The sequence below is a fragment of the Lonchura striata genome, chromosome 21, assembly GCF_046129695.1.
Source record: "Lonchura striata isolate bLonStr1 chromosome 21, bLonStr1.mat, whole genome shotgun sequence".
Classification (NCBI taxonomy): Eukaryota; Metazoa; Chordata; class Aves; order Passeriformes; family Estrildidae; genus Lonchura; species Lonchura striata.
In genome coordinates this window covers 1,733,640-1,759,582 of record NC_134623.1, presented here as the reverse complement: position 1 = coordinate 1,759,582, position 25,943 = coordinate 1,733,640, and the positions used below count along the sequence as shown (strand labels likewise).

The window sequence follows — 25,943 nt, the reverse complement described above, 5'->3', positions numbered from 1 at the left end:
ATGCTGCACCGCCTGCTGTCGCTGCTGCTGGCCCCACACTGTCCCCAATGTCCCCAATGTCCCCAGTGTCCCCAATATCCCATGTCCCCAATGTCCCCATGTCCCTGTCTCTCTGTCCCCAGTGTCCCCAATGTCCCATGTCCCCAATGTCCCATGTCCCTGTTTGTCCCCAGTGTCCCCATGCTGCGCCGCCTGCTGTCGCTGCTGCTGGCCCCACACTGTCCCCAATGTCCCCAGTGTCCCCAATGTCCCATGTCCCCCTCTCTGTCCCCAATGTCCCATGTCCCTCTCTGTCCCCAGTGTCCCCATGTCCCTGTCTCTGTCCCCATGTCCCATGTCCCTGTTTGTCCCCAATGTCCCATGTCCCTGTGTGTCCCCAGTGTCCCCATGCCGCGCCGGCTGCTGTCGCTGCTGCTGGCCCCACACTGTCCCCAATGTCCCCTCTGTCCCCAATGTCCCCATGTCCCTGTTTGTCCCCAATGTCCCCTCTGTCCCCAATGTCCCCTCTGTCCCCAGTGTCCCCATGCCGCGCCGCCTGCTGGCGCTGCTGCTGGCCCCACACTGTCCCCATGTCCCCAGTGTCCCCATGTCCCCAATGTCCCCTCTGTCCCCAGTGTCCCCAGTGTCCCCAATGTCCCATGCCCCTCTGTCCCCAGTGTCCCCATGCCGCGCCGCCTGCTGGCGCTGCTGCTGGCCCCGCACTGTCCCCAATGTCCCCAGTGTCCCCTCTGTCCCCAATGTCCCCAATGTCCCATGTCCCTGTCTCTGTGTCCCCAGTGTCCCCATGCTGCACCGCCTGCTGTCGCTGCTGCTGCCCCACACTGTCCCCAATGTCCCCATGTCCCTATCTCTGTCCCCATGTCTCCAATGTTCCCATGTCCCCAATGTCCCATGTCCCCCCCTCTCTGTCCCCAGTGTCCCCAATGTCCCATGTCCCTGTTTGTCCCCAGTGTCCCCATGCCGCGCCGCCTGCTGTCGCTGCTGCTGGCCCCACACTGTCCCCAATGTCCCCATGTCCCCAGTGTCCCCAGTGTCCCCAATGTCCCCAATGTCCCCAGTGTCCCCAATGTCCCCAATGTCCCCAGTGTCCCCATGTCCCCAATGTCCCCAATGTCCCCAATGTCCCCAATGTCCCCATGTCCCCAGTGTCCCCAGTGTCCCCAATGTCCCCAATGTCCCCAGTGTCCCCATGTCCCCAATGTCCCCAATGTCCCCAATGTCCCCATGTCCCCAGTGTCCCCAGTGTCCCCAGTGTCCCCATGTCCCCAATGTCCCCAATGTCCCCAATGTCCCCATGTCCCCAATGTCCCATGTCCCTGTCTCTCTGTCCCCAGTGTCCCAATGTCCCCAATGTCCCCTCTGTCCCCAGTGTCCCCATGCCACGCCGCCTGCTGGCGCTGCTGCTGCCCCACACTGTCCCCAATGTCCCCAGTGTCCCATGTCCCCAATGTCCCCTCTGTCCCCAGTGTCCCCATGCCGCGCCGCCTGCTGTCGCTGCTGCTGGCCCCACACTGTCCCCAATGTCCCATGTCCCATGTCCCCCTCTCTGTCCCCATGTCCCCAGTGTCCCCAATGTCCCCAATGTCCCCAATGTCCCCAATGTCCCAATGTCCCCAATGTCCCCAATGTCCCCATGTCCCCAATGTCCCCAATGTCCCCAGTGTCCCCTCTGTCCCCAGTGTCCCAAATGTCCCCAGTGTCCCCAATGTCCCCAATGTCCCCTCTGTCCCCAATGTCCCCAGTGTCCCCAATGTCCCCATGTCCCTATCTCTGTCCCCATGTCCTCTCTGTGTCCCCAGTGTCCCCATGCCGCGCCGCCTGCTGTCGCTGCTGCTGGCCCCACACTGTCCCCAATGTCCCCAATGTCCCCAGTGTCCCCATGTCCCTGTTTGTCCCCAGTGTCCCCATGTCCCCAGTGTCCCCATGTCCCCAGTGTCCCCAATGTCCCCAATGTCCCCTCTGTCCCCAGTGTCCCCATGCCGCGCCGCCTGCTGGCGCTGCTGCTGGCCCCGTCGCGGCTGCTGCTGGCGCTGCGGGCGCGGCTGGCGCGGGCGGCGCTGGCGGCGGCCGCGCTGCTCTCGGGGGTCGCCTTCGCGCTGTGGGCGGCGGCGCTGCTGCTGCGCCGCGGGCCCCGCGCCGCGCTCCGCCGCCGCCGCCGGGACGCGGCCCCGGCCGGGCTGGCCGACGGCACCTTCGGGGAGCACCGGCACCTGCGCCTGCAGGTGCGGGGGGCTCGGGGGGTCTGGGGGGGGTTTGGGGGGGTTTGGGGGTCCTGGGGGGTCCTGGGGGGGGGGTTGGGGGAGATTTTGGGGGTGATTTGAGGAGTCCTGGGGGAGATTTTGGGGGGTCCTGGGGGGGTTTGGGGGAGATTTTGGGGAGTCCTGGGGGATTTTGGCGGGGTCCTGGGGGAGTTTTGGGGGGTCCTGGGGGAGTTCTGGGGGGTCCTGAGGGGGGGGTTGGGGTTATTTGGGGGGTCCTGGGGGAGTTTTGGGGGGGTCCTGGGGGGTTTGGGGGAGATTTTGAGGAGTCCTGGGGGAGATTTGGGGGGTCCTGGGGGGGTTTGGGGTTATTTGGGGGGGTCCTAGGGGAGTTTTGGGGGGTCCTGGGGGGGTTTGGGGGAGATTTTGGGGGGTCCTGGGGGATTTTGGGGTGGTCCTGGGGGGTCCTGGGGGAGTTTTGGGGGGTCCTGGGGGGGGGTTGGGGTTATTTGGGGGGGTCCTGGGGGGGTTTTGGGGGGGTTTGGGGGGTCCTGGGGGATTTTGGGGTGGTCCTGGGGGGGTCCTGGGGGAGTTTTGGGGGGTCCTGGGGGATTTTGGGGTGGTCCTGGGGGGGGTCCTGGGGGAGTTTTGGGGGGTCCTGGGGGATTTTGGGGGAGATTTTGGGGAGTCCTGGGGGATTTTGGGGAGGTCCTGGGGGGTTTGGGGGATTTTGGGGAGTCCTGGGGGATTTTGGGGGTTCCTGGGGGGGAGTTGGGGGAGATTTTGGGGTGATTTGGGGAGTCCTGGGGGGTTTTGGGGAGATTTGGGGGTTATTTAGGCGGTCCTGGGGGGGTTAGGGGGGATCCTGGGGGTGTTTAGGGGAGGTTTTGGGGGATTTGGGGGGTTCTGGGGGGGATTTGGGGAGGTTTTGGGGGATCCTGGGGGGGTTTGGGGGAGATGTTGGAGTTTTTGGGGGGGTCCTGGGGGAAATCTGGGGAGATCCTGGGCGGTTTTGGGGGGACATTTTGGGGTTATTTGGGGGGGTCTGGGGGAGATTTTGGGGTCATTTGGGAGGTCCTGGGGGGGTTTTGGGGGAGGTTTTGGGGGGATTTGGGGGGTCCTGGGGGGGTTTGGGGGGATTTTGAGGGGGTCCTGGAGGGGATTTTGGGGGAGTTTGGGGGTTCTGGAGGGATTTGGGGGGGACTTGGAGGGTCCTGGGGGGATTTGGGGTGTCCTGGAGGGGATTTGGGGGGGTTTTGGGGGGTCCTGGGGCAGTTTCAGGGGATTTTGGAGAGGTTTTAGGGGGTCCTGGGGGGGTTTTGTGGGAGGTTTTGGGGGGTCCTGGGGGTGTTTGGGGGGATTCTGAGGGGGTCCTGGAGGGGATTTTGGGGGGGTCCTGGAGGGGTCCCCAGGTTTTGGGGTCTCCTGGGGGGGTTTCGGAGGTCCTGGGAGGAGTTTTGGAGGTCTTGGAGGGATTTGGGGGGTCCTGGGTGGATTTTGGGGGTCCTTGGGGGATTTTGGGGATCCTGGGGGGATTTGGGGGGTCCTGGGTGGATTTTGGGGGGTCTTGGGGGTCCTGGGTGGATTTTGGGGATCCTGGGTGGATTTTGGGGGATCTTGGGGGGATTTTGGGGGGTCCTGGGTGGATTTTGGGGATCCTGGGTGGATTTTGGGGGATCCTGGGTGGATTTTGGGGATCCTGGGTGGATTTTGGGGGATCTTGGGGGGATTTTGGGGGGTCCTGGGTGGATTTTGGGGATCCTGGGTGGATTTTGGGGGATCCTGGGTGGATTTTGGGGGATCTTGGGGGGATTTTGGGGTGGCTTTGGGGACATCCCCAGTGGTGACAACTGCAGTGGCTCCTCCTGTGACAGACCCGGGGTCCCTACGGGGGATTTTGGGGCTGGTTTGGGGGTGTCCCCAAGGTGCCGCTGTCCCCTTTGTCCCCAACGTCCCCAATGTCCCCTGTGTCACCCCAATGTCCCCGTTGTCACCCCGATGTCCCCAGGGCTCGGGGCTGCGGCTCCACTACGTCACTCGGGGTCCCCCCAATGCCCCCCTGATGCTGCTGCTCCACGGCTTCCCCCAGAACTGGTGCGTGTCCCCAAAGTGTCCCCAAGGGTCCCCAGCTGTCCCCAGGTGTCCCCCATGTCTCCCATGGTGTCCCCCATGTCTCCCATGGTGTCCCCCAGGTGTCCCCAAACGTCCAAATGTCCCCAAGTGTCCCCATGTCCCCCCTGCTCCTGTCCCCGTGTCCCTCAGGTGTCCCCAGGCTGTCCCCAGGGTGTCCCCATGTCCCACACCTGTCCCCAAGGTGTCCCCAGGTGTCTTCAAGGTGTCCCCATGTCCCCCCTGCTTCTGTCGCCGTGTCCCTCAGGTGTCCCCAAAGTGTCCCTGGGTGTCCCCATGTCCCCCACCTGTCCCCTAGGTATCCCCAAGGTGTCCCCAGGCTGTCCCCAGGGTGTCCCCACATCCCCCGCCTGTCCCCCAGGTATCTCCCAGGTCTCCCATGGTGTCCCCCAGGTGTCTCCAAATGTCCCCAAATGTCCTCCAAAGTGTCCCAGGTGTCTCCAAATGTCCTCAAGTGTCCCCCAAGTGTTCCAAAGGTGTCCCCATGTCCCCCCTGCTCTGGTCCCCATGTCCCTCAGGTGTCCCCAAGTGTCCCCCAAAGTGTCCCAGGTGTCTCCAAATGTCCTCAAGTGTTCCCCAGGCGTCCCCAAGGTGTCCCCATGTCCCCCACCTGTCACCCAGGTGTCCCCAAGGTGTTCCATGGTGTCTCCCAGGTGTCTCCAAATGTCAAGTGTCCCCAAGTGTCCCCAGGCTGTCACCCAAGTGTCCCCCAGGGTGTCCACCAGGTGTCCCCACGGTATCCCCAGGCTGTCCCCAAGGTGTCCCCAGGTGTCCCCAGGCTGTCCCCACGTCCCCCCTCTCCCGGCCGTCGTTCCGTGCCCGTGATGCCACCTCCATTCCCATTGTCCCCGTTGTCCCCGTTGTCCCCGTTGTCCCCAGGTTCTGCTGGCGTCACCTGCTGCAGGAGTTCAGCCCCCGCTTCCGGGTGGTGGCCCTGGACCTGCGGGGCTGCGGGGCCTCGGAGAAGCCACCGGGCAGGGACAGCTACCGGCTGGAGCTGCTGCTCGGGGACATCTGCGAGGTCATCGAGGCCCTGGGGACACCGGCGGGGACGCCGCGCTGCGTCCTGGTGGGACACGACTGGGGCGGGCTCCTGGCCTGGGAGGTGGCCTCCAGTCACCCCCAGCTGGTGGAGAAGCTGGTGGTGATGGACGCACCCCACCGGGGCGTCATGGCAGGTGACGGGGACAGCGGGGACAGCGGGGGTGTTGGGGACATCGGGGACACTGAGGGGACCTGGGGACACTGGGACATCGGGGATACTGGGGATGGTGGGGAAACTGGGGACACTGGGAACATTTGGGACATTGGGGATGCTGGGGACACTGGGGACATTGGGGGCATTGGGGGACACTGGGGACACTGAGGGGATATTGGGGACAGTGGGGATGATGGGGACAGCAGGGACATTGGGGACACTGAGGACATTGAGGATGTTGGGGACATTGGGGGGATTGGGGACACTGGGGACCCTGAGGGGACATGGGGACATTGGGGACGCAGAGAGGACCTTTAGAGGACATTGGGGACACTGGGGATACTGGGGACATTGTGGACATTGGGGACACTGGGGACACTGAGGTTGTTTGGGACACTGAGGGGACATTGGGGACACTGGGGACATGGTAGCAGCAATGTCCCATGTCCCTGTCCCCATGGTGGCCCTGTCCCTGTCACTGTCCCCATGGCGGGGACATGTCCCATGTCACTGTCCCTGTCCCCATGATGGGAACATGTCCATGTCCCATGTACCCATGCCTGTTCCCACGGTGTCCCCATCCCCACGGTGTCCCCATCCCTGTCCCCACGGTGTCCCTGTCCCTGTCCCCACGGTGTCCCTGTCCCCACGGTGTCCCTGTCCCTGTCCCCAGCTTTCATGGCGCGTCACCCGTCGCAGCTGCTCCGCTCCTGTTACGTTTTCCTGTTCCAGCTGCCCTGGCTGCCCGAGCTGCTCCTGTCCCTGGCCGACTTCCAGGTCAGCGCTGTCCCCTTTGTCACCTCTGTCCCCTCCCTGTCCCCTCTGTCCCTTCCCTATCCCCTCTGTCCCTTCCCTGTCCCCTCTGTCCCCTCAAGAAGCCCCCAAAGGGGTGATGCCCAACCCCAAAGCGATGTCCCCCCCTTTGTCCCCAATTTTGGGTGGTGGCACCACCCAGACCTCGTGTCCCCCTCTTTGTCCCAGATTTTGGGGGTTTGGTGTCACCCAGACATCGTGTCCCCCCCTTTGTCCCAAATTTTGGGGGTTTGGCACTGCCCAGTCCCCGTTTCCCACATTTTGTCCCCAATTTTGGGGTGGTTGATGCCACCCAGACCTCAAGTCCTCCATTTTGTCATCATTTCCCCCATTTTCTCCCCAAATTTCGGTTTCCTGGCACCCCCAACTCCCATTTCACCCTCAATTTTGGTGGTTTGGCACCTCAAACCCCCGTTTTGTCCCAAATTTTCAGGTTCCTGACACCGCCAACTCCCATTTCCCCCATTTTCTCCCCAAATTTCAGGTTCCTGGCATCCCCAACCCCCATTTCATCCCAAAGTTTTGGATATTTTGTCCCACCCAACCCCCATTTCCCCCAATTTTGCCACCACCCAGCCGCCATTTTGTCCCAAATTTTTGGGGTCCTGGCACCCCCCAGTCCCATGTCCCCCTTGGTGTCCCCAAATTTTGGGGTCCTGGCACCTCCAACCCCCATTTCCCCCATTTCATCCCAAATTTTTGGGGATTTGGTCCCACCCAACCCCCATTTCCCCCATTTTCTCCACAATTTTGGGAATTTTGCCACCACCCAGCTGCCATTTATCCCAAATTTTTGGGGTGCTGGAGCTACCCAGCCCCATATGCCCCTTGGTGTCCCCAAATTTTGGGGTCCTGGCACCTCCAACCCCCATTTCCCCCATTTCATCCCAAATTTTAGGGAATTTGGTCCCACCCATCCCCATTATCCCCCATTTCCTCCCCAATTTTGGGATTTTTGCCACCACCCAGCCGCCATTTTGTCCCCAATTTTTTGGAGTCCCGTTTTGGTGTGCCCACAGCTGGTGAGGACGTTCCTGACCAGCGTCCGGACGGGCATCCAGGACCCGGCGCGGCGGCTGTCGGAGCAGGAGCTCGACTCGTACCTGTTCAGCCTCTCGCAGCCCGGGGGGCTCAGCCCCCCCATCCACTACTACCGGAACCTCTTCCGGTGCGTGGGGCCGCGGTGGTGGGACCCAGTGGGTGACCCGGTTGGGGTTGGGTGATCCCAGTTGGGTTTGGGTGATCCCAGTTGGGATTGGGTGATCCCAGTTGGGTTTGGGATGATCCCAGTTGGGTTTTGGGGATCCCAGTTGGGCTTGGGATGATCCCAGTTGGGATTGGGGATCCCAGTTGGGCTTGGGATGATCCCAGTTGGGGTTGGGTGATCCCAGTTGGGGTTGGGTGATCCCAGTTGGGGTTGGGTGATCCCAGCTGGGTTTGGGCCATTCCCAGTTGGGTTTGGGTGATCCTAGCTGGGTTTTGGGGATCCCAGTTGGGATTGGGTGATCCCAGTTGGGTTTGGGTGATCCCAGTTGGGGTTGGGTGATCCCAGTTGGGTTTTGGGGATCCCAGTTGGGATTGGGTGATCCCAGTTGGGATTGGGTGATCCCAGTTGGGGTTGGGTGATCCCAGCTGGGTTTTGGGGATCCCAGTTGGGTTTGGGTGATCCCAGCTGGGGTTGGGTGATCCCAGTTGGGATTGGGTGATCCCAGTTGGGGTTGGGTGATCCCAGTTGGGGTTGGGTGATCCCAGTTGGGTTTTGGGGATCCCAGTTGGGATTGGGTGATCCCAGTTGGGATTGGGTGATCCCAGTTGGGTTTGGGTGATCCCAGCTGGGTTTTGGGGATCCCAGTTGGGATTGGGTGATCCCAGTTGGGTTTGGGTGATCCCAGTTGGGTTTGGGTGATCCCAGTTGGGTTTGGGATGTTCCCAAGGTGTCCCCAGTGTTCCCAATCCCCCCAATGTTCCCTCAGTGTCCCCAATGTCCCCAATCCCCCTGATGTCCCCAATGTCCCCCATGTCCCCCCAGTGTCCCCAATCCCCCCAATCCCCCCAATGTCCCCCCAGTGTCCCCAATGTCCCCGATGTCCCCAATCCCCCCAATGTCCCCTCAGTGTCCCAAATCCCCCCAATGTCCCCAATTCCCCCCATGTCCCCAATCCCCCCATGTCCCCAATCCCCCCGATGTCCCCCATGTCCCCCCAATCCCCCCAATCCCCCCAATGTCCCCAATTCCCCCCATGTCCCCAATCCCCCCAATGTCCCCAATCCCCCCGATGTCCCCCATGTCCCCCCAATCCCCCCAATCCCCCCAATGTCCCCAATTCCCCCCATGTCCCCAATCCCCCCAATGTCCCCAATCCCCCCGATGTCCCCCATGTCCCCCCAATGTCCCCAATCCCCCCATGTCCCCCCAGTGTCCCAAATGTCCCCAATCCCTCCAATCCCCCCATGTCTCCCCAATGTCCCCAATCCCCCCAATGTCCCCAATGTCCCCTCAGTGTCCCCAATGTCCCCAATCCCCTCAGTGTACCCAGTCCCTCCAATGTCCCCAATCCCCCCAATGTCCCCAATGTCCCCAATCCCCCCAATGTCCCCAATCCCCCCGATGTCCCCAATGTCCCCAATCCCCCCAATGTCCCCAATCCCCCCAATGTCCCCAATGTCCCCAATCCCCCCGATGTCCCCCCAATGTCCCCGATGTCCCCCCAATGTCCCCAATGTCCCCAATGTCCCCAATCCCCCCCATGTCCCCCCAGTGTCCCCAATGTCCCCGATGTCCCCAGGGCCGCCCCCCCGCCCCGGGAGCCGCCCCGTCCCCCCGCGCTGCTGCTCTGGGGCTCCCGCGACGCTTTCCTGGACCCGCGCCTGGGCCCCGCCCACCTGCGCTGGCTCCGCCCCTCCGCGCGCCTCCGCCTCCTGCCCGCCGCCTCCCATTGGCTGCCCGACGAGCGGCCCCGCCCCCTGGCCCAGCTGATTGGAGAGTTCCTGGGGGGCGGGGCCGGGGAGGCGAAGTAGCCACGCCCAGCGCGGGGAGGGAGGCGGGGTTTGGGGGTTCCAACAGCTGGAATGGGGACGGGGGGTGGGACCCCAACATCTGGGCAGAGACATCCACATCTGGGCGGGACCCCCAAGGCCAGGGTGGGCGCCCCAACATCTGGGTGGGGACCCCAACATCTGGGATAGGGACCTGGAAATCTGGCAGGGGAGTGACCCCCAACATCTGGGTGGGGACTCCAACACCTGGGCAGAGACATCAACATCTGGGTGGGACCCCCCCAAGGTAGGGGACCCCCAACATCTGCAACGGGGATCTGGAAATCTGGGGAGTGACCCCAACATCTGGGTGGGGACTCCAACATCTGGGCAGAGACGTCAACATCTGGGTGGGACCCCCAAGGCCAGGGTGGGCACCCCAACATCTGGATGGGGATCCTGTCGTAAGAGTGGGGACCTCAACATCTGGGTGGGGACTCCAACACCTGGGCAGAGACATCAACATCTGGGTGGGACCCCCAAGGTAGGGGACCCCCAACATCTGGAATGGGGACCTGGAAATGTGGGGAGTGACCCGCAACATCTGGATAGGGACACCAAGGCCAAGGTGGGCACCCCTCAACATCTGGGTGGGGACACCAGGGCCAAGGTGGGCACCCCCCGACATCTGGACTGGGGGACTTTGAAATCCGGGTGAGGTCTCCAACATCTGGATGGGGGCGCCCAACATCTGGGCGGGACCCCCACAGTGGGGACCCCAACATCTGGATGGGGACACCAAGGCCAGGGTGGGCTCCTTGGCATTTGGGATGACGGGGACCCCCAACATCTGGATTGGGGATGTCAAAACCCAGAGGAGGGCCCCAACATCTGGACTGGATGAGGGCCTTGCTCAGCGGGGGGAAGGGACACCCCCCCAAACATCTGGACAAAGCCCCCCCAACATCTGCATTGTGACAGGGCCCCCCTAAAACATCTGGTGGGCGGAGCCACCCCCAAAATCAATAAATTCGGGTGTCGCCAAAAAAGGGGGGGAGGGGCTTTTTTTGGGTGATAATTTGGGGTGCAGGGTGGGGGATGGGTGAGATTTTGGGGTGCAGGGTGGGGGTTGGGTGAGATTTGGGGTGCAGGGTGGGGGATGGGTGAGATTTTGGGGTGCAGGGTGGGGGATGGGTGGGAATTCGGGGTGCGGGGTGGGTGGGGGTGGGGTGAGAATTGGGGTGGGGGGAGGGGCGCGGGGATTTTTGGGTGCCTCCCCTCCCCCACCCCGGGCCCGCTTTAAGCCTCTTAAGGGGCCCCGGCGGCCGCGGATTAACGGGGGGGGCAGGGGGGGGAGGGGAGGTGGGGGAGGGGCGAGGGGGACCCCGCGCTGCCCCTCCCCCACCCCTGCCCAGCTGTGCCCGCCCCGCCCCTCCCCCACTCCCAGTTTAACCAGTCCGACCGGCCGGACCGGGCTGGGGGGGGGGAGGGGAGGGGCAAACCCCGCCCGCCCCTCCCCCACCCCCGCGCGGTGGCACCTGCCGATGTCCCCAAATGCCACCGGCGGTGTCACCAAAGCCCTGCGGTGCCGCCGAGTCCCCTCCGTGTCCCCAGGTCCCCTTTGTGTCCCCTCCGTGTCCCTCTCATGTCCCCAGGTCCCCTCCAGGTCCTTTCCTGTGTCCCCTCCATGTCCCTCTCGTGTCCCTCTCATGTCCCCAAGTCCTCCCAATGTCCCCATCGTGTCCCCTCTGTGTCCCCAAGTCCCCTTTGTGTCACTCCCATGTCCCCAAGTCCCCCTCGTGTCCCTCTCGTGTCCCCAGGTCCCTTCCTGTGTCCCCTCCACGTCCCTCTCGTGTCCCTCTCATGTCCCCAGGACCCCCAGAGTGTCACTCCCATGTCCCCACGTCCCCCTCGTGTCCCTCTCGTGTCCCCAGGTCCCTTCCTGTGTCCCCTCCATGTCCCTCTCGTGTCCCTCTGTGTCCCCAAATCCCCTTTGTGTCCTCTCCGTGTCCCTCTCATGTCCCCAAGTCCCCTCCAGGTCCTTTTCGTGTCCCTCTCATGTCCGCCGGTCCCTTCCTGTGTCCCCTCTGTGTCCCTCAGCCCCCCTGGTGTCCCCTCCCTGTCCCCAGGTCACCTCCAGGTCCCTTCCTGTGTCCCCCCGATGTCCCCTTCATGTCCCTCTGTGTCCCCAAGTCCCCTCCAGGTCCCTTCCTGTGTCCCCTTTATGTCCCTCTGTGTCCCCAAGTGCCCCCAGTGTCCCTCTCGTGTCCCCACTTCCCCTCCATGTCCCCTCTCCTGTCACTTTTGTGTCCCCAAGTCCACCCCATGTCCCCTCCGTGTCCCTTTTGTGTGCCCAGCTCTCTTCTTGTGTCTCCTCCGTGTCCCCAAGTCCCCACCGTGTGTCACTCCCATGTCCCCAAGTCCCCTTTGTGTCCCCCTCATGTCCCTTTTGTGTCCCCAAGTCCCCTCCAGGTCCCCTCCTGTGTCCCCTCTGTGTCCCTCCCGTGTCCCCAGCTCCCTTCCTGTGTCCCCCCGATGTCCCCAAGTCCCCTTTGTGTCCCCTCTGTGTCCCCATGTCCCTCTCCGTGTCCCCATCACGTCCCTGTGATGCCACCATGTCCCTTTGATGTCCCCACCATGGCCCCGTGTCCCCTCCCTGTCCCCATCCCTGCCACTGCCATGTCCCTGTGTTCCCTCAGTGTCCCTTGTCCCCATTTCCATCCCTGTCCCCTCAGTGTCCCCATCCCTGTCCCTGCCATGTCCCTGTGTTCCCTCAGTGTCCCTTGTCCCCATTTCCGTCCCTGTTCCCTCAGTGTCCCTTGTCCCCATTTCCGTCCCTGTCCCCTCAGTGTCCCCATCCCTGTCCCTGCCATGTCCCCATGTCCCCCTCAGTGTCTCCTCAGTGTCCCTTGTCCCCATTTCCATCCCTGTCCCCTCAGTGTCCCCATCCCTGTCCCCTCCATGTCCCCATCCCTGTTCCTGCCATGTCCCTGTGTCCCCTCAGTGTCCCCATCCCTGTCCCCTCCATGTCCCTGTCCCCATCCATGTCCCTGCCATGTCCCCATTTCTGCCACTTCCCTGTCTCCTCAGTGTCCCCATCCCTGTCCCCTCCATGTCCCCGTGTCCCCCTCAGTGTCCCCTCCATGTCCCTGTGTCCCCATCCCTGTCCCCTCCATGTCCCCATTTCTGTCCCTGTCTCCTCAGTGTCCCCATCCCTGTCCCTGCCATGTCCCTGTGTCCCCTCAGTGTCCCCATCCCTGTCCCCTCCATGTCCCCATTTCTGTCCCTGTCCCCTCAGTGTCCCCATCCCTGTCCCTGCCATGTCCCTGTGTCCCTCTCAGTGTCCCCTCCATGTCCCTGTCCCCATCCCTGTCCCCTCCATGTCCCTGTGTCCCTCTCAGTGTCCCCTCCATGTCCCTGTCCCCATCCCTGTCCCTGCCATATCCCCATCCCTGTCCCTGCCATGTCCCCATCCCTGTCCCTGTCCCCTCCTTTGTCCCTGTCTCTGTCACTGCCATGTCCCTCTGTCCCCTCCCTTGTCTCCATCCCTGTCCCTGTCCCGTCCCTGTCCCCGCCGTGTCCCTGTCCATTGTCCCCATCCCTGTCCCCGCCGTGTCCCCCCCCGTGTCCCCGTGTCCCGTGTCTGTCCCCGCCGTTGCCATGGCCGCGGCGGAAAATAGGGCACGGGGAGGGGCCGGGGACACCGGACACGGGGACACGGACATGGGGACATGGGGACACCGGACACGGGGACACGGACATGGGGACACCGGACACGGGGACATGGACATGGGAATACCGGACGCGGGGACATGGGGACACCAGATACGGACACAGGAACATAGGGACACCGGACACAGGGACACGGACATGGGGACACCGGACACGGGGACACGGACATGGGGACACGGACACGGGGACACTGGACATGGGGACATGGGGACACTGGACACGGGGACACTGGACACGGGGACATGGGGACACCAGACACGGGGACATGGGAATACCGGACACGGGGACATGGGGACACCGGATACGGACACGGGAACATGGGAATACCGGACACGGGGACATGGGGACACCAGATACGGACACGGGAACATGGGGACACGGGGATACCAGACATGGACATGGGGACACTGGACACGGGGACATAGGGACACTGGACACGGGGACATGGACATGGGAACATGGGGACACAGGGACACTGGACATGGGGACATGGAGACACCAGACACAGACATGGACATGGGGACATGGGGACACCGGACACGGGGACACCGGACACAGACATGGGGACACCGTGCTCCCAGTCCCTTCCAGTCGCCCCAATATTCCAGTCACCTCAGTATTCCCAGTAGCCCCAGTCCCCCCAGTATCCCCGGTATTCCCAGTATCCCAGTCCCCCCGGTACCCCTGGTACCCCCAGCATCCCCATCAGCCCCGGTATTCCCGGTATCCCCAGTATCCCCATCATCCCCGGTATCCCCGGTATTCCCGGTATCCCCATCATCCCCGGTATTCCCGGTAATCCCATCATCCCTGGTATCCCCATAATCCCCGGTACCCCCGGTACCCCCAGTATCCCCATCATCCCCGGGTATCCCCGGTATCCCCGGTATCCCCGGTAATCCCATCATCCCCGGTATCCCCATCATCCCCGGTACCCCCATCATCCCCGGTACCCCCGGTACCCTCGGTATCCCCATCATCCCCAGTATTCCCAGTATCCCAGTCCCCCCGGTACCCCCATCATCCCCATCATCCCCGGTATCCCCGGTATCCCCATCATCCCCGGTATCCCCGGTAATCCCATTATTCCCGGTATTCCCGGTCCCTCTCCCAGCCCCGCCCCTTTCCCCGCGCGCCGGAGAAGGGGGCGTGTCCCGCTCTCCCATCACGTGACCGCAGGTGCGCCCCGCCCCCTCCCCCCCCCCACCTTCCCCTCCCCGCACCTGGCGCGCGCGCCGCGCCCGCCCGAACCCGCCCGGAACCGCCCGAACCCACCCGAACCCCGCACGAAGCCTTTCCGAACCCCTCACGAAGCCTTTCCGAACCTACACGAGGCGGCCGAACCCACCCGAAACCGCCGAACCCACCCGAAGCTTCTCTGAGGCGGCCGAGCCCACCCGAAACCGCCGAACCCACCCGAAGCTTCCCTGAGGCGGCCGAACCCACCCGAAGCGTTTCCGAGCCTCTCCGAGCCCACCCGAAGCGGCCGAACCCACCCGAAGCCTTTCCGAGCCCACCCGAGACCGCCGAACCCACCCGAAGCTTCTCTGAGGCGGCCGAACCCACCCGAAGCCTCTCCGAGCCCACCCGAAACCGCCGAACCCACCCGAAGCGTTTCCGAGCCTTTCCGAGCCCACCCGAGGCAGCCGAACCCGCCCGAAGCGGCCGAACCCACCCGAAGCGGCCGAACCCACCCGAAGCCTCGCCGAGCCTCTCCGAGCCCCCCCCGAAGCCGCAGCCGAACCCGCCCGAAGCCTCGCCGAGCCCCCCCGAAGCCTCGCCGAGCCCCCCCGAAGCCTCGCCGAGCCCCCCCGAAGCCTCGCCGAGCGCGGCCGAAGCGGGCGCCGGTGGCCCCGGCGGCCCCGGCGGCGGCCCCGGGATGGTGGCGGCTCCCCCGGCCGCCGCCGCCGCCATGCGCCGGGGGTTCCTGGTGCCCGAGATCCGCCCGCTGGACCAGTACGACGGGGCTCGGGCTCGCAGCGCCGCCAGCCTGGCCTGGGCCATCGCCACCGGCTACGGCGGCGCCGGTAGGAGCGGGCGGGGACGGCGGCGGCGGCAGAACGGGCGGGGGGACACGGGGATGGCGGGGAGGGGGATGGAGGGGGCGTTCTGCAGGGGGACGGGCGGGTATCGGTAGGGCGGAGGGGGTCCGGTGGTACCGGAGGGGTCCCGGTGGTACCGGAGGGGTCTCGGTGGTACCGGAGGGGTCTCGGTACCGAATGAGGGGAGCTGGTGCCGAGTCCGGTACTGGGGAGGGGTCCCGGTACCGAATGCAGGGGTCTGGTGCCGAGTCCGGTACTGGGGAGGGGTCCCGGTAACGAATGCAGGGGTCTGGTGCCGAGTCCGGTACTGGGGAGGGGTCCCGGTGGTACCGGGGAGGAGCCGGTACCGAGAGGAGTTCCGGTATTGGGGAGGGGTCTCGGTAGTACCGGAGGGGTCCCGGTACCGAATGAGGGGAGCTGGTGCCGAGTCCGGTACTGAGGAGGGCTCCCGGTACTGGGGAAAGGGTCCCGGTGGTACCGGAGGGGTCTCGGTACCGAATGGGGGCTCTGGTATTGAGTCTGGGAGTGGGGAGGGGTCTCGGTAGTACCGGAGGGGTCTCGGTACCGAATGGAGGGTCCGGTACCGAATGTGGGGAGCTGGTGCCGAGTCCGGTCCTGGGGAAAGGGTCCCGGTGGTACCGGAGGGGTCCCGGTACCGAATGGGGGGTCCCGGTACTGGGGAGGGGTCCCGGTGGTACCGGGGAGGTCCCGGTGGTACCGGGGGTGTCCCGGTACCGAATGGGGGGTCCCGGTACTGGGGAGGGGTCCCCGGTGGTACCGGAGGGGTCCCGGTACCGAATGGGGGGTCCCGGTACTGTCGGGGGCTCCCGGTGGTACCGGAGGGGTCTCGGTACCGAATGGGGGGTCCCGGTACCGGGGGGGTTCCCCAATCCCGGGGTTCCCCCCCCCCCCCGGGCGCTTTTGTTGCAGTTTGGGGGAGGTGGTCGTGACGTCACGCCGTGACGTCACAGGGCGGGACCCCCCCTCGTGCCCCGCCCCCTGCGGAGCTGGGGGGGAGGGGTCGCCCACCCCCCCCAGGTGAATTTTGGGGACCCCCCAGGTAAATTTTGGGTATTTTTGGGATCCCCCCCCAAGTATTTCAGGGACATCCCCAGGTTTTTTTGGGACCCCCCAGGTGAATTTTGGGTATTTTGGGGTCCCCCCAGGTGAATTTTGGGTATTTTGGGAGCCCCCAGGTGAATTTTGGGTATTTTGGACCCCCCCCAGGTGAATTTTGGGTATTTTGGGACCCCCCAGGTGAATTTTGGGTATTTTGGGACCCCCCAGGTGAATTTTGGGTATTTTGGACCCCCCCCAGGTGAATTTTGGGTATTTTGGGACCCCCCAGGTGAATTTTGGGACCCCCCAGGTGAATTTTGGGGCCCCCCCAGGTGAATTTCGGGTATTTTGGGACCCCCCCAGGTGAATTTTGGGTATTTTGGGTCCCCCCAGGTGAATTTTGGGTATTTTTGGGGCCCCCCAGGTGAATTTTGGGACTCCCCCAGGTGCCCCTCCCCTCCCACTCCCTCCCAGGGGTCAAAGGTCAAAGTCCCCCCCGCCCCCCCCCGGGGCCCTTTGGCCGGGGGGAGGGGCAGGGGTGGGGCCGGGTGGGGGAGGGGAGGGAGCAGGGGAGGCTCCCTTGGGTGCTGAGGGACAGGGGAGGGTCCCATGGGTGCTGAGGGACAGGGGAGGGTCCCTTGGGTGCCCTGGACAGGGGAGGCTCCCATGGGTGCTGTGGACAGGTGAGGGTCCCATGGGTGCTGAGGGACAGGAGAGGGTCCCATGGGTGCTGAGGGACAGGTGAGGGTCCCATGGGTGCTGTGGACAGGAGAGGGTCCCATGGGTGCTGAGGGACAGGTGAGGGTCCCATGGGTGCTGAGGGACAGGTGAGGGTCCCATGGGTGCTGTGGACAGGTGGGTGTCTTATGGGTGCCATGGACAGGTGAGGGTCCCATGGGTGCTGTGGACAGGTGGGTGTCTTATGGGTGCCCTGGAAAGGTGAGGCTCCCTTGGGTGCTGAGGGACAGGTGAGGGTCCCATGGGTGCTGAGGGACAGGGGAGGCTCCCTTGGGTGCTGAGGGACAGGTGAGGGTCCCATGGGTGCTGAGGGACAGGTGAGGGTCCTGTGGGTGCTGAGGGACAGGTGAGGGTCCCATGGGTGCTGTGGGACAGGTGAGGGTCCCTTGGGTGCTGAGGGACAGGAGAGGGTCCCATGGGTGCTGAGGGACAGGAGAGGGTCCCATGGGTGCTGAGGGACAGGTGAGGGTCCCTTGGGTGCCCTGGACAGGAGAGGGTCCCATGGGTGCTGTGGACAGGAGAGGGTCCCATGGGTGCTGAGGGACAGGTGAGGGTCCCATGGGTGTCCCAGGTGTCCCATGGGTGTCCCATGGGTGTCCCGGGGGGGGGCGTGACCCCCAGGGGGTGCCAGGGCCCCTCCCCCACCCCCTGTGGGTGTGGCCCTGCCCCTCCCCCACCCCGGGATGTGCCCCTCCCCCACCCCGTGCCGGGTTCCTGGGGGGTCCTCGAGGTCCTTTTTGGGGTCCCCAAGGTCCTTTTTGGGGTTTCCATGGCCAATTTTGGGGTCTCCATGGCCAATTTTGGGGTCTCAACTCATTTGGGGATCTTCAGGGTCCATTTTGGGGTCTCCTGGAGCAATTTTGGTGTCTCAGCCACTTTTGGGGTCTCCATGGCCAATTTTGGGGTCTCCAGGGTTGATTTTGGGGTCTCCATGGTCTTTGGGTGGTCTCCATGGTCAGTTTTTGGGTCTCCAGGGTCAGTTTTGGGGTCTCCAAGAGGAATTTTGGGGTCTCCATGCTAGTTTTGGCATCTCCATGGCCAATTTTGGGGTCTCCAGGGTCAGTTTTGGGGTCTCCAGGGTCGGTTATGAGGGTCCCGTGACCACCGAGGTCCCGTGTGGTCCTTGGGGGTCTCCATGGTCATTGCTGGGATCTTCTGGGGTTCCTGGTGGGACCGTGGTGGGTCAGTGTCCATCTGTCCATGGCCAGTGTCCGTCTGTCCATCTGTCCATGGCCAGTGTCCGTCTGTCCATGGCCAGTGTCCATCTGTCCATGGCCAGTGTCTGTCTGGCCTTGGTGGGTCAGTGTCCATCTGTCCATGGCCAGTGTCCATCTGTCCATGGTGGGTCAGTGTCCATCTGACCATGGTGGGTCCGTCTGTCCATCTGTCCATGGTCAGTGTCCGTCTGTCCATGGTGGGTCAGTGTCCATCTGTCCATGGTCAGTGTCCGTCTGTCCATGGTGGGTCAGTGTCCATCTGTCCATGGTCAGTGTCCGTCTGTCCATGGGTCAGTGTCCGTCTGTCCATGGTGGGTCAGTGTCCATCTGTCCATGGCCAGTGTCCATCTGTCCATGGTCAGTGTCCGTCTGTCCATGGTGGGTCAGTGTCCATCTGTCCATGGTCAGTGTCCATCTGTCCATGGTGGGTCTGTGTCCATCTGTCCATGGGTCAGTGTCCATCTGTCCATGGTCAGTGTCCGTCTGTCCATGGGTCAGTGTCCATCTGTCCATGGTGGGTCAGTGTCCATCTGTCCATGGTGGGTCAGTGTCCATCTGTCCAAGGCCAGTGTCCATCTGTCCATGGTGGGTCAGTGTCCGTCTGTCCATGGTGGGTCAGTGTCCATCTGTCCATGGTCAGTGTCCATCTGTCCATCTGTCCATGGTGGGTCAGTGTCCGTCTGTCCATGGTGGGTCAGTGTCCATCTGTCCATGGTCAGTGTCCATCTGTCCATCTGTCCATGGTGGGTCAGTGTCCGTCTGTCCATGGTGGGTCAGTGTCCATCTGTCCATGGTGGGTCCTTGGTGGCTCCGCGCTGTGTTAACCAATTTTAACCCTTTATTCCCCATTTTTAACCCTTTCTTTCCCATTTTAACCCATTTTCCACCCCAATCTCCCCATTTCCCCCCCAAATTCCCCATTTTAACCCATTTTAACCCTTTATTCCCCATTTTTAACCCATTTCACCCCAAATCCCCCCTTTTCCCCCCAGCCAACGTCCCCGAGGAGCTGCGGGACCCCTTCTACACCGACCCCCCTTTAACCCTTTATTCCCCATTTTAAACCCAATTTTAACCCTTTCTTTCCCAATTTTAATCCTTTATTCCCCATTTTAACCCATTTTTAACCCTTTCTTTCCCATCTTTAACCCATTTTTCACCCTAATCTCCCCATTTTCCCCCCAATCTCCCCATTTTCCCCCCAAATTCCCCATTTTAACCCAATTTTAACCCTTTCTTTCCCATCTTTAACCCATTTTTCACCCCAATCTCCCCATTTTTTCCCCCAATCTCCCCATTTTTTCCCCCAATCTCCCCATTTTTTCCCCCAAATTCCCCATTTTTAACCCATTTCACCCCAAAACCCCCCTTTTCCCCCCAGCCAACGTCCCCGAGGAGCTGCGGGACCCCTTCTACACCGACCCCCCTTTAAACCTTTATTCCCCATTTTAACCCAATTTTAACCCTTTCTTTCCCATCTTTAACCCATTTTTCACCCCAATCTCCCCATTTTTTCCCCCAATCTCCCCATTTTCCCCCCCAAATTCCCCATTTTTAACCCATTTCACCCCAAACCCCCCCTTTTCCCCCCAGCCAACGTCCCCGAGGAGCTGCGGGACCCCTTCTACACCGACCCCCCTTTAACCCTTTATTCCCCATTTTAACCCAATTTTAACCCTTTCTTTCCCATCTTTAACCCTTTATTCCCCATTTTAACTCAATTTTAACCCTTTATTCCCCAATTTTAACCCTTTATTCCCCATTTTAACCCAATTTTAACCCTTTCTTTCCCAATTTTAACCCTTTATTCCCCATTTTAACCCAATTTTAACCCTTTCTTTCCCATCTTTAACCCTTTATTCCCCATTTTAACCCAATTTTAACCCTTTCTTTCCCATTTTTAACCCATTTTCCACCCCAATCTCCCCATTTTTTCCCCCAATCTCCCCATTTTTCCCCCCAATCTCCCCATTTTTAACCCATTTCACCCCAAAACCCCCTTTTCCCCCCAGCCAACGTCCCCGAGGAGCTGCGGGACCCCTTCTACACCGACCAGTACGCGCAGGAGCACCTGAAGCCGCCGGTGGAGCGCCTCCTGCTGGCCGCCGACATCTACTGCCGGGCGTGGCGCCACGCCCTGGCCCCGCCCCCGCAGGCCCCGCCCCCCGCGGCCCCGCCCCGCGACCTGGGGGCGCTGCTGGCGCTGCTGGCGGGGAGGGGGCTCCCCCCGACCCTGCAGGGGGTCCCGGTCAGCGCCCAGGATCTGCAGCAGAGACCCATCCGCATGGTACTGGGAGCACTGGGAGGGACTGGGGGGGGTTAGGGGGGCACTGGGGGGGACTGGGAGGGGACTGGGGGAGACTGGGAGGGACTGGGGGGGAGTTAGGGAGATACTGGGAGCACTGGGAGGGGACTGGGAGGGACTGGGAGCACTGGGAGGGACTGGGAGGGAGTTAGGGGGGACTGGGAGGGGACTGGGAGGAGACTGGGGGAGACTGGGAGGGACTGGGGGGGACTGGGAGGGACTGGGGGGGAGTTAGGGGGGGACTGGGAGGAGACTGGGAGGGACTGGGAGCACTGGGAGGGACTGGGAGGAAGTTAGGGGGGACTGGGAGGGACTGGGAGGGGACTGGGGGAGACTGGGAGGGACTGGGGGGAGTTAGGGGGATACTGGGAGCACTGGGAGGGGTCTGGGAGGGGGTTAGGGGGGACTGGGAGGGACTGGGGGGGACTGGGAGCACTGGGAGGGGTCTGAGAGGGAGTTAGTGGGATATTGGGAGCACTGGGAGGGACTGGGAGGGAGTTACGGGGGTACTGGGAGCACTGGGAGGAACTGGGAGGAGTCTGGAGGGAACTGGGGGGGACTGGGAGGGACTGGGAGGGACTGGGAGGATACTGGGAGCATTGGGAGGTTACTGGGCATTACTGGGAGCCGCCTGAGCCCCGCCTCATTAATCTCATTAATTCTCCGCCGCTTTAATTGGCCGTTAATTGGCTCGGGCCAATCCCATTAACCCTCCCCGCCCTGTGGCCACGCCCCCTTTTCATTAACCACGCCCCTTCCTCGCTGGCCACGCCCACTCTCGATTGGCCATGCCCACTCCGAGGGTCCCCCGGGACCCCCCAAAATCCCCCAAATTCCCCCCAAAATCTCCCCAAAATCCCCCCAAATCCCACCAAAATCCCCCCAAATTCCCTGGGATTCCCTGAATCCTTCCAAAATCCCCCCAAATTTCCCCAAAATCCCCCAAATCCCCCCCAAATTCCCCCCAAAATCTCCCCAAATTCCCTGGGATTCCCCAAATCCCCCCCAAAATCCCCCCCAAATGCCTCAGGTCCCCCAAAACTCTCCAGGATCCCCAAATTTCCCCCTCCATGACCCCAAACCCCCAAATTTTTCCCAAATTTTCCTCCCCAAACTCCAAATTTTCCCCAAAAAACCCAAATTTTTGCCCTCAAACCCCCACATTTTTCTCCCAAATCCCGAATTTCCACCCCAAAGACCCCAAATTTTCCCTCTAAACCCCCAAATTTCCTCTCCAAATCCCTAAATTTGCCCCCAAAACTCCAAATTTCTCTTTCAAGACCCCCAAAACCCCAAATTTTCCCTCAAATCCCCAAACATCCCCCCTAAAACCCAAATTTTGCCCCAAGTTTCCTTCCAAACTTCCAAAATTCCCCCAAATTTTCCCCAAAAGCCCAAATTTTCCCTGTAAAAACCAAATATTTCCCAAATATTTCCCAAATTTTCCCCAAATTTCTCCAAAATTACCCCCAAACCTCTAAAATTCCCCCTAAATTTCCTCCCAAAACCCCGAATTTTCCCCCCAAACCCCAAATTTCCCCCCAAATTCCCACCCAGGACCCTCCCAATACCCAAATTTTCCGCCCAAAACCCAAAATTTTCAAAAATTTTTCCAAAACTTCACATTTTGCTGCAAAACCCCAAATTTTCCCTGCTAAAACACAAATTTTTCACAAAATTTCCCCTCAAAACCCCAAATTTTTCCCAAATTCCCCCCCAAAATTTCCCCCCTAAACCCCAAATTTTTCCCAAATTCCCCCCAAAATTTCCCCCCTAAACCCCAAATTTTTCCCAAATTCCCCCCAAAATTTTCCCCCTAAACCCCAAATTTTTCCCCAATTCCCCCCAAAATTTTTCCCCTAAACCCCAATTTCTTCCCAAATTCCCCCCAAAATTTTTCCCCTAAACCCCAAACTTTTCCTGCTTTCCCCCCAAAATTTCCCCCCTAAGCCCCAAATTTTTCTCAAATTCCCCCCCAAAATTTCCCCCCTAAACCCCAAATTTTTCCCAAATTTTTCCCAAATTCCCCCCCAAAATTTCCCCCTAAACCCCAAATTTTTCCCCAATTCCCCCCAAAATTTCCCCCCTAAACCCGAAACTTTTCCTGCTTTCCCCCCAAAATTTCCCCCCTAAACCCCAAATTTTTCCCAAATTTTTCCCAAATTCCCCCCCAAAATTTCCCCCATAAACCCCAAATTTCCCCCAGATTTGCCCAAAATCCCCAAATTTCGCCCCAAACCCCGCAGGGCGCCCACCTGGCGCTGATCGATTCCCTCATGGCCGCGTTTGTCGCCGAGGCCACCCGAAATTTGGGGTCCCCCCCCGGCGCCCCCCCGGGACCCCAAAATTGGGAAGCCAAAATTTTGGCCTGGTTGGACACGGTGAGTTGGAATTTTTTTGGGGGTTTTTGGGGTTTTTTTTGGGGTGAAAAAGGGAAAAAAAATTGAATTTTGGGGTGTTTTTTTCAGGTGAATCGGAAGCTGCAGGAAAGCACCGAACAGGAGGGGGGGGGGACACCCCAAAATTCGGGGAACCCCCAAAATTCCGGGAACCCCCAAAATCCGGGAGGCGGCGAAGCGGCGCCGGCGGGAGCCAACAAGGTTGGGGGGTTTGGGGGTGGAAAATGGGAAAAAATGGGGAAAAAACGGGAAAAAACGGGAAAAACTGGAAAAAAAAAGGGTAAAAAAAGGCAGGAAAATTCCACCAAAAATCGCCAATAATCCACAAAAAGTCCCCCCCAAAAATCCCCAAAAAATCCCTAAAAATGTGTTTGAAAAATCGTTTAAAAAGAAAAAAATAATTGAAGAAAATCCAGGGAAAAATCCTAAAAAATGCACGAAAAACCCACAAAAATATTCCAAAAAAATCCTAAAAAATCCACCAAAAAAATCCCAAGAAATGCATTAAAAAATCGCCAAAAAAATTGACAACAAATCCAGAGAAAAAAGAAAAAAAATCCACAAAAAATGCATTAAATAATCCTCAGTCACCAAAAAATGCCCAAAAATTGCAAAAAAATTACCAAAATAGCCACAAAAAATCCCAAGAAAATCCCAAATTAAAAAAAAAAAAAAACAAAATGACAAATAAACAAAAAAAAACATCCGAGAAAAATCCAGTTTTTTTCCCCAAAATATCCCATAAAATCTCATTTTCCACCTTTTCTGTCCCTTCTCTGCTGTGGTCGCTCTTTTCTCAATGTCTCAGCTCCAAAAAATCCCAAAAAATCCCCCAAAAAAATCCCAAAAAGTCCCCGAAAAATTGTAAAAAATCCCCAAAAAATTGCCAAAAAAATCCCCTCAAAATCCTAAAAAAACCACAAAAAAATCCTAAGAAAATCTCAAAAAAAATCCTAAAAAAACCTCAAAAAATAATTTAAAAAATCACAAAAAACCATCCAAAAAGCCACCAAAAATCCCAATAAATGGCAAATAAATTCCTAAAAAAAATCCTTTAAAAATCCTAAAAAATCTGTAACAAATCACAAAAAGACCACCAAAAAAATCCTAAAAAGTCCCACAAAAAATCACCCAAAAATCTGAAAAAAAACACAGAAAAAAATGAAAAAATATCACAAAAAATCCCTAAAAATTCTTAAAAAATGCCCCAAAAATCCAGCAAAAAATCCCAAAATTTTCCTTAAAACCACAAAAAATCCACAAAAAAATCACTCAAAATTGCCAATAAATTACCAAAAATTCCACAAAAAATCACAATAAATCCCCCAAAAAATCCTGAAAAAATCCCCAAAAAAATTACCAAAAAAAATCCTAAAAAAATCCCTAAAAATCCTTTAAAAATAACTAAAAACCCTAAAAAAATCCCCCCAAAAATTGTAAAGAATTCACAAAAAAATCCACAAATTCCCCCAAAAAATCCCAAAAAGTCCGAAAAAAATCACCAAAAAAATCCACAAAAAATCCTAAAAAAATCCCCAAAAATGCTAAAAAATTCCACAATGAATCAGAAAAAAAATCCCCAAAAAATCCTAAAAAATCACCAAAAATTGTAAAAAATTCACAAAAAAATCCACAAAATTCCCCAAAAACTCCGAAAAAAAGCCCCAAAAATATCCACAAAATAATCCCCTAAAATGCTGAAAAATCCGCAAGAATCAGAAACCAATCCCAAAAAAATCCTTTAAAAATGCCCTAAAAATCCACAAAAAATCCCCGAAAAAATCTGGAAAAAATCACCCAAAAAAAATCCACAAAAAAATCCTAAAAAAATCCCAAAAAAACCCCCAAAAAAAATCCACAAAAAATCCACAAAGAATCAGAAAAAAATCCCTAAAAAAATCATCAAAAAATCTCCAAAAAATCCTAAAAAATTCCCTAAAAATCCTTAAAAAATCTCCAAAAATCCTTAAAAAAAATCTCCAAAAAATCCTAAAAAAATCCCCTAAAACTCCACAAAAAATCCAGCAAAAAAATCCACAAAAAATCCCCATAAATTCACCAAAAAATTCCTGAAAAATCCAATTTTTCTCCCGAAATTCCCCTAAAAATTCCCATTTCCCGCCCCTTTCTCTTTCCCCTCTGCCGCGGCTCTCGGGGTCCCCTGGATTTTGGGTCCCCCTGGATTTTGGGTCCCCCCGGATTTTGGGTCCCCCCGGATTTTGGGTCCCCCGGATTTTGGGTCCCCCGGATTTTGGGTCCCCCAGATTTTGGGTCCCCCAGATTTTGGGGTCCCTCTGACCCCCCCTCTCTCCCCAGTGTCCCACCCGCTGGTACTGGAAGTTGGTGCCCGTAAGTGGGGGCTTCGCTCGGGCCCAAAATCCTCTTTTTTCACCCCAAAAATCCCCCAAATTCCCCAAATTCCCTCCCCTGCCTGCTCCGACCCCGCCCAAATTTTCAGGGGGTGAAAATCCCCCAAAATTTGGGAGCAACCAGAAATTCCTGCTCGGATTTGGGGGGGGCTGAGGGGGAAAAAAATTAGAAAAAAATTCAAAATAATTAAGAAAAAAAAAATTAAAAAAAATTGAAAAAAAAAAAAAATCCAGAAAATGTAGAAAAATGGAAAAAAAATCCAAGAAATTAAAAAAAATTTCAAAGACTTCAAAAAAAATTTGAACAATTTTCAAACATTTTTTTTTAAATTTGAAAAAATTTTAAAAAATTTTAAAAATTGAACAAAATTTTTTAAAAATCCGCAAAAAGTTCAAAAAAATTCAAAAAAAGTCCAAGAAAATAAAAAAAAAAATTAAAAATTAAAATTTTTTAAAAATTAGAAGAAGGCAAAAATTCCAAAGAAATTGGAAAAAAAGTTTAATTAAAATAAAAATTTTTATTGCAAAAAAATGGCAAAAATTCCTCCAAATTTTGGGTTTTTTGGTCCCCCCCCAGCTCCTCCCCCCCCTTTTCTGTGTCTTGCGTCGAACTCTGGGAGGGGGCGGGGCATGCAAATGAGAGGGCGTGGCATGCAAACGAAGTGTGCTGCATGCAAATGAGGGGGCGGGGCTTGCACACCACCACCACCCTTATTTTGGACTTTTTTTTAGGATTTATTTTCTTGTTTTGTTTTGTTTTTTGTAGT

At 58.5% G+C, this 25,943-nt stretch overlaps 2 protein-coding genes across 2 annotated transcripts in view; both read left to right on the top strand.

Annotated features, from left to right (window-relative positions):
• Positions 1–1,976: 1,976 nt before the first annotated feature.
• LOC116184766 (epoxide hydrolase 3) lies at positions 1,977–14,478 on the top strand. The gene is made up of 9 exons (XM_077787676.1): positions 1,977–2,222; positions 4,207–4,292; positions 5,208–5,506; positions 6,200–6,303; positions 7,359–7,507; positions 9,126–9,353; positions 13,781–13,842; positions 13,898–14,094; positions 14,227–14,478. The coding sequence occupies exons 1-9, from the start codon at positions 1,977–1,979 to the stop codon at positions 14,476–14,478; spliced, it is 1,623 nt and encodes a 540-aa protein (XP_077643802.1).
• Positions 14,479–14,900: 422 nt separating this feature from the next.
• CAMSAP3 (calmodulin regulated spectrin associated protein family member 3) overlaps positions 14,901–25,943 on the top strand; it is a 33,451-nt gene continuing 22,408 nt past the window's right edge. The window contains 5 exon segments of the mRNA XM_077787675.1: positions 14,901–15,074; positions 20,116–20,390; positions 22,655–22,789; positions 22,877–23,008; positions 25,124–25,156. Of these exon segments, the coding sequence (XP_077643801.1) occupies positions 14,927–15,074; positions 20,116–20,390; positions 22,655–22,789; positions 22,877–23,008; positions 25,124–25,156 (723 nt within the window). The 5' untranslated portion in view covers positions 14,901–14,926.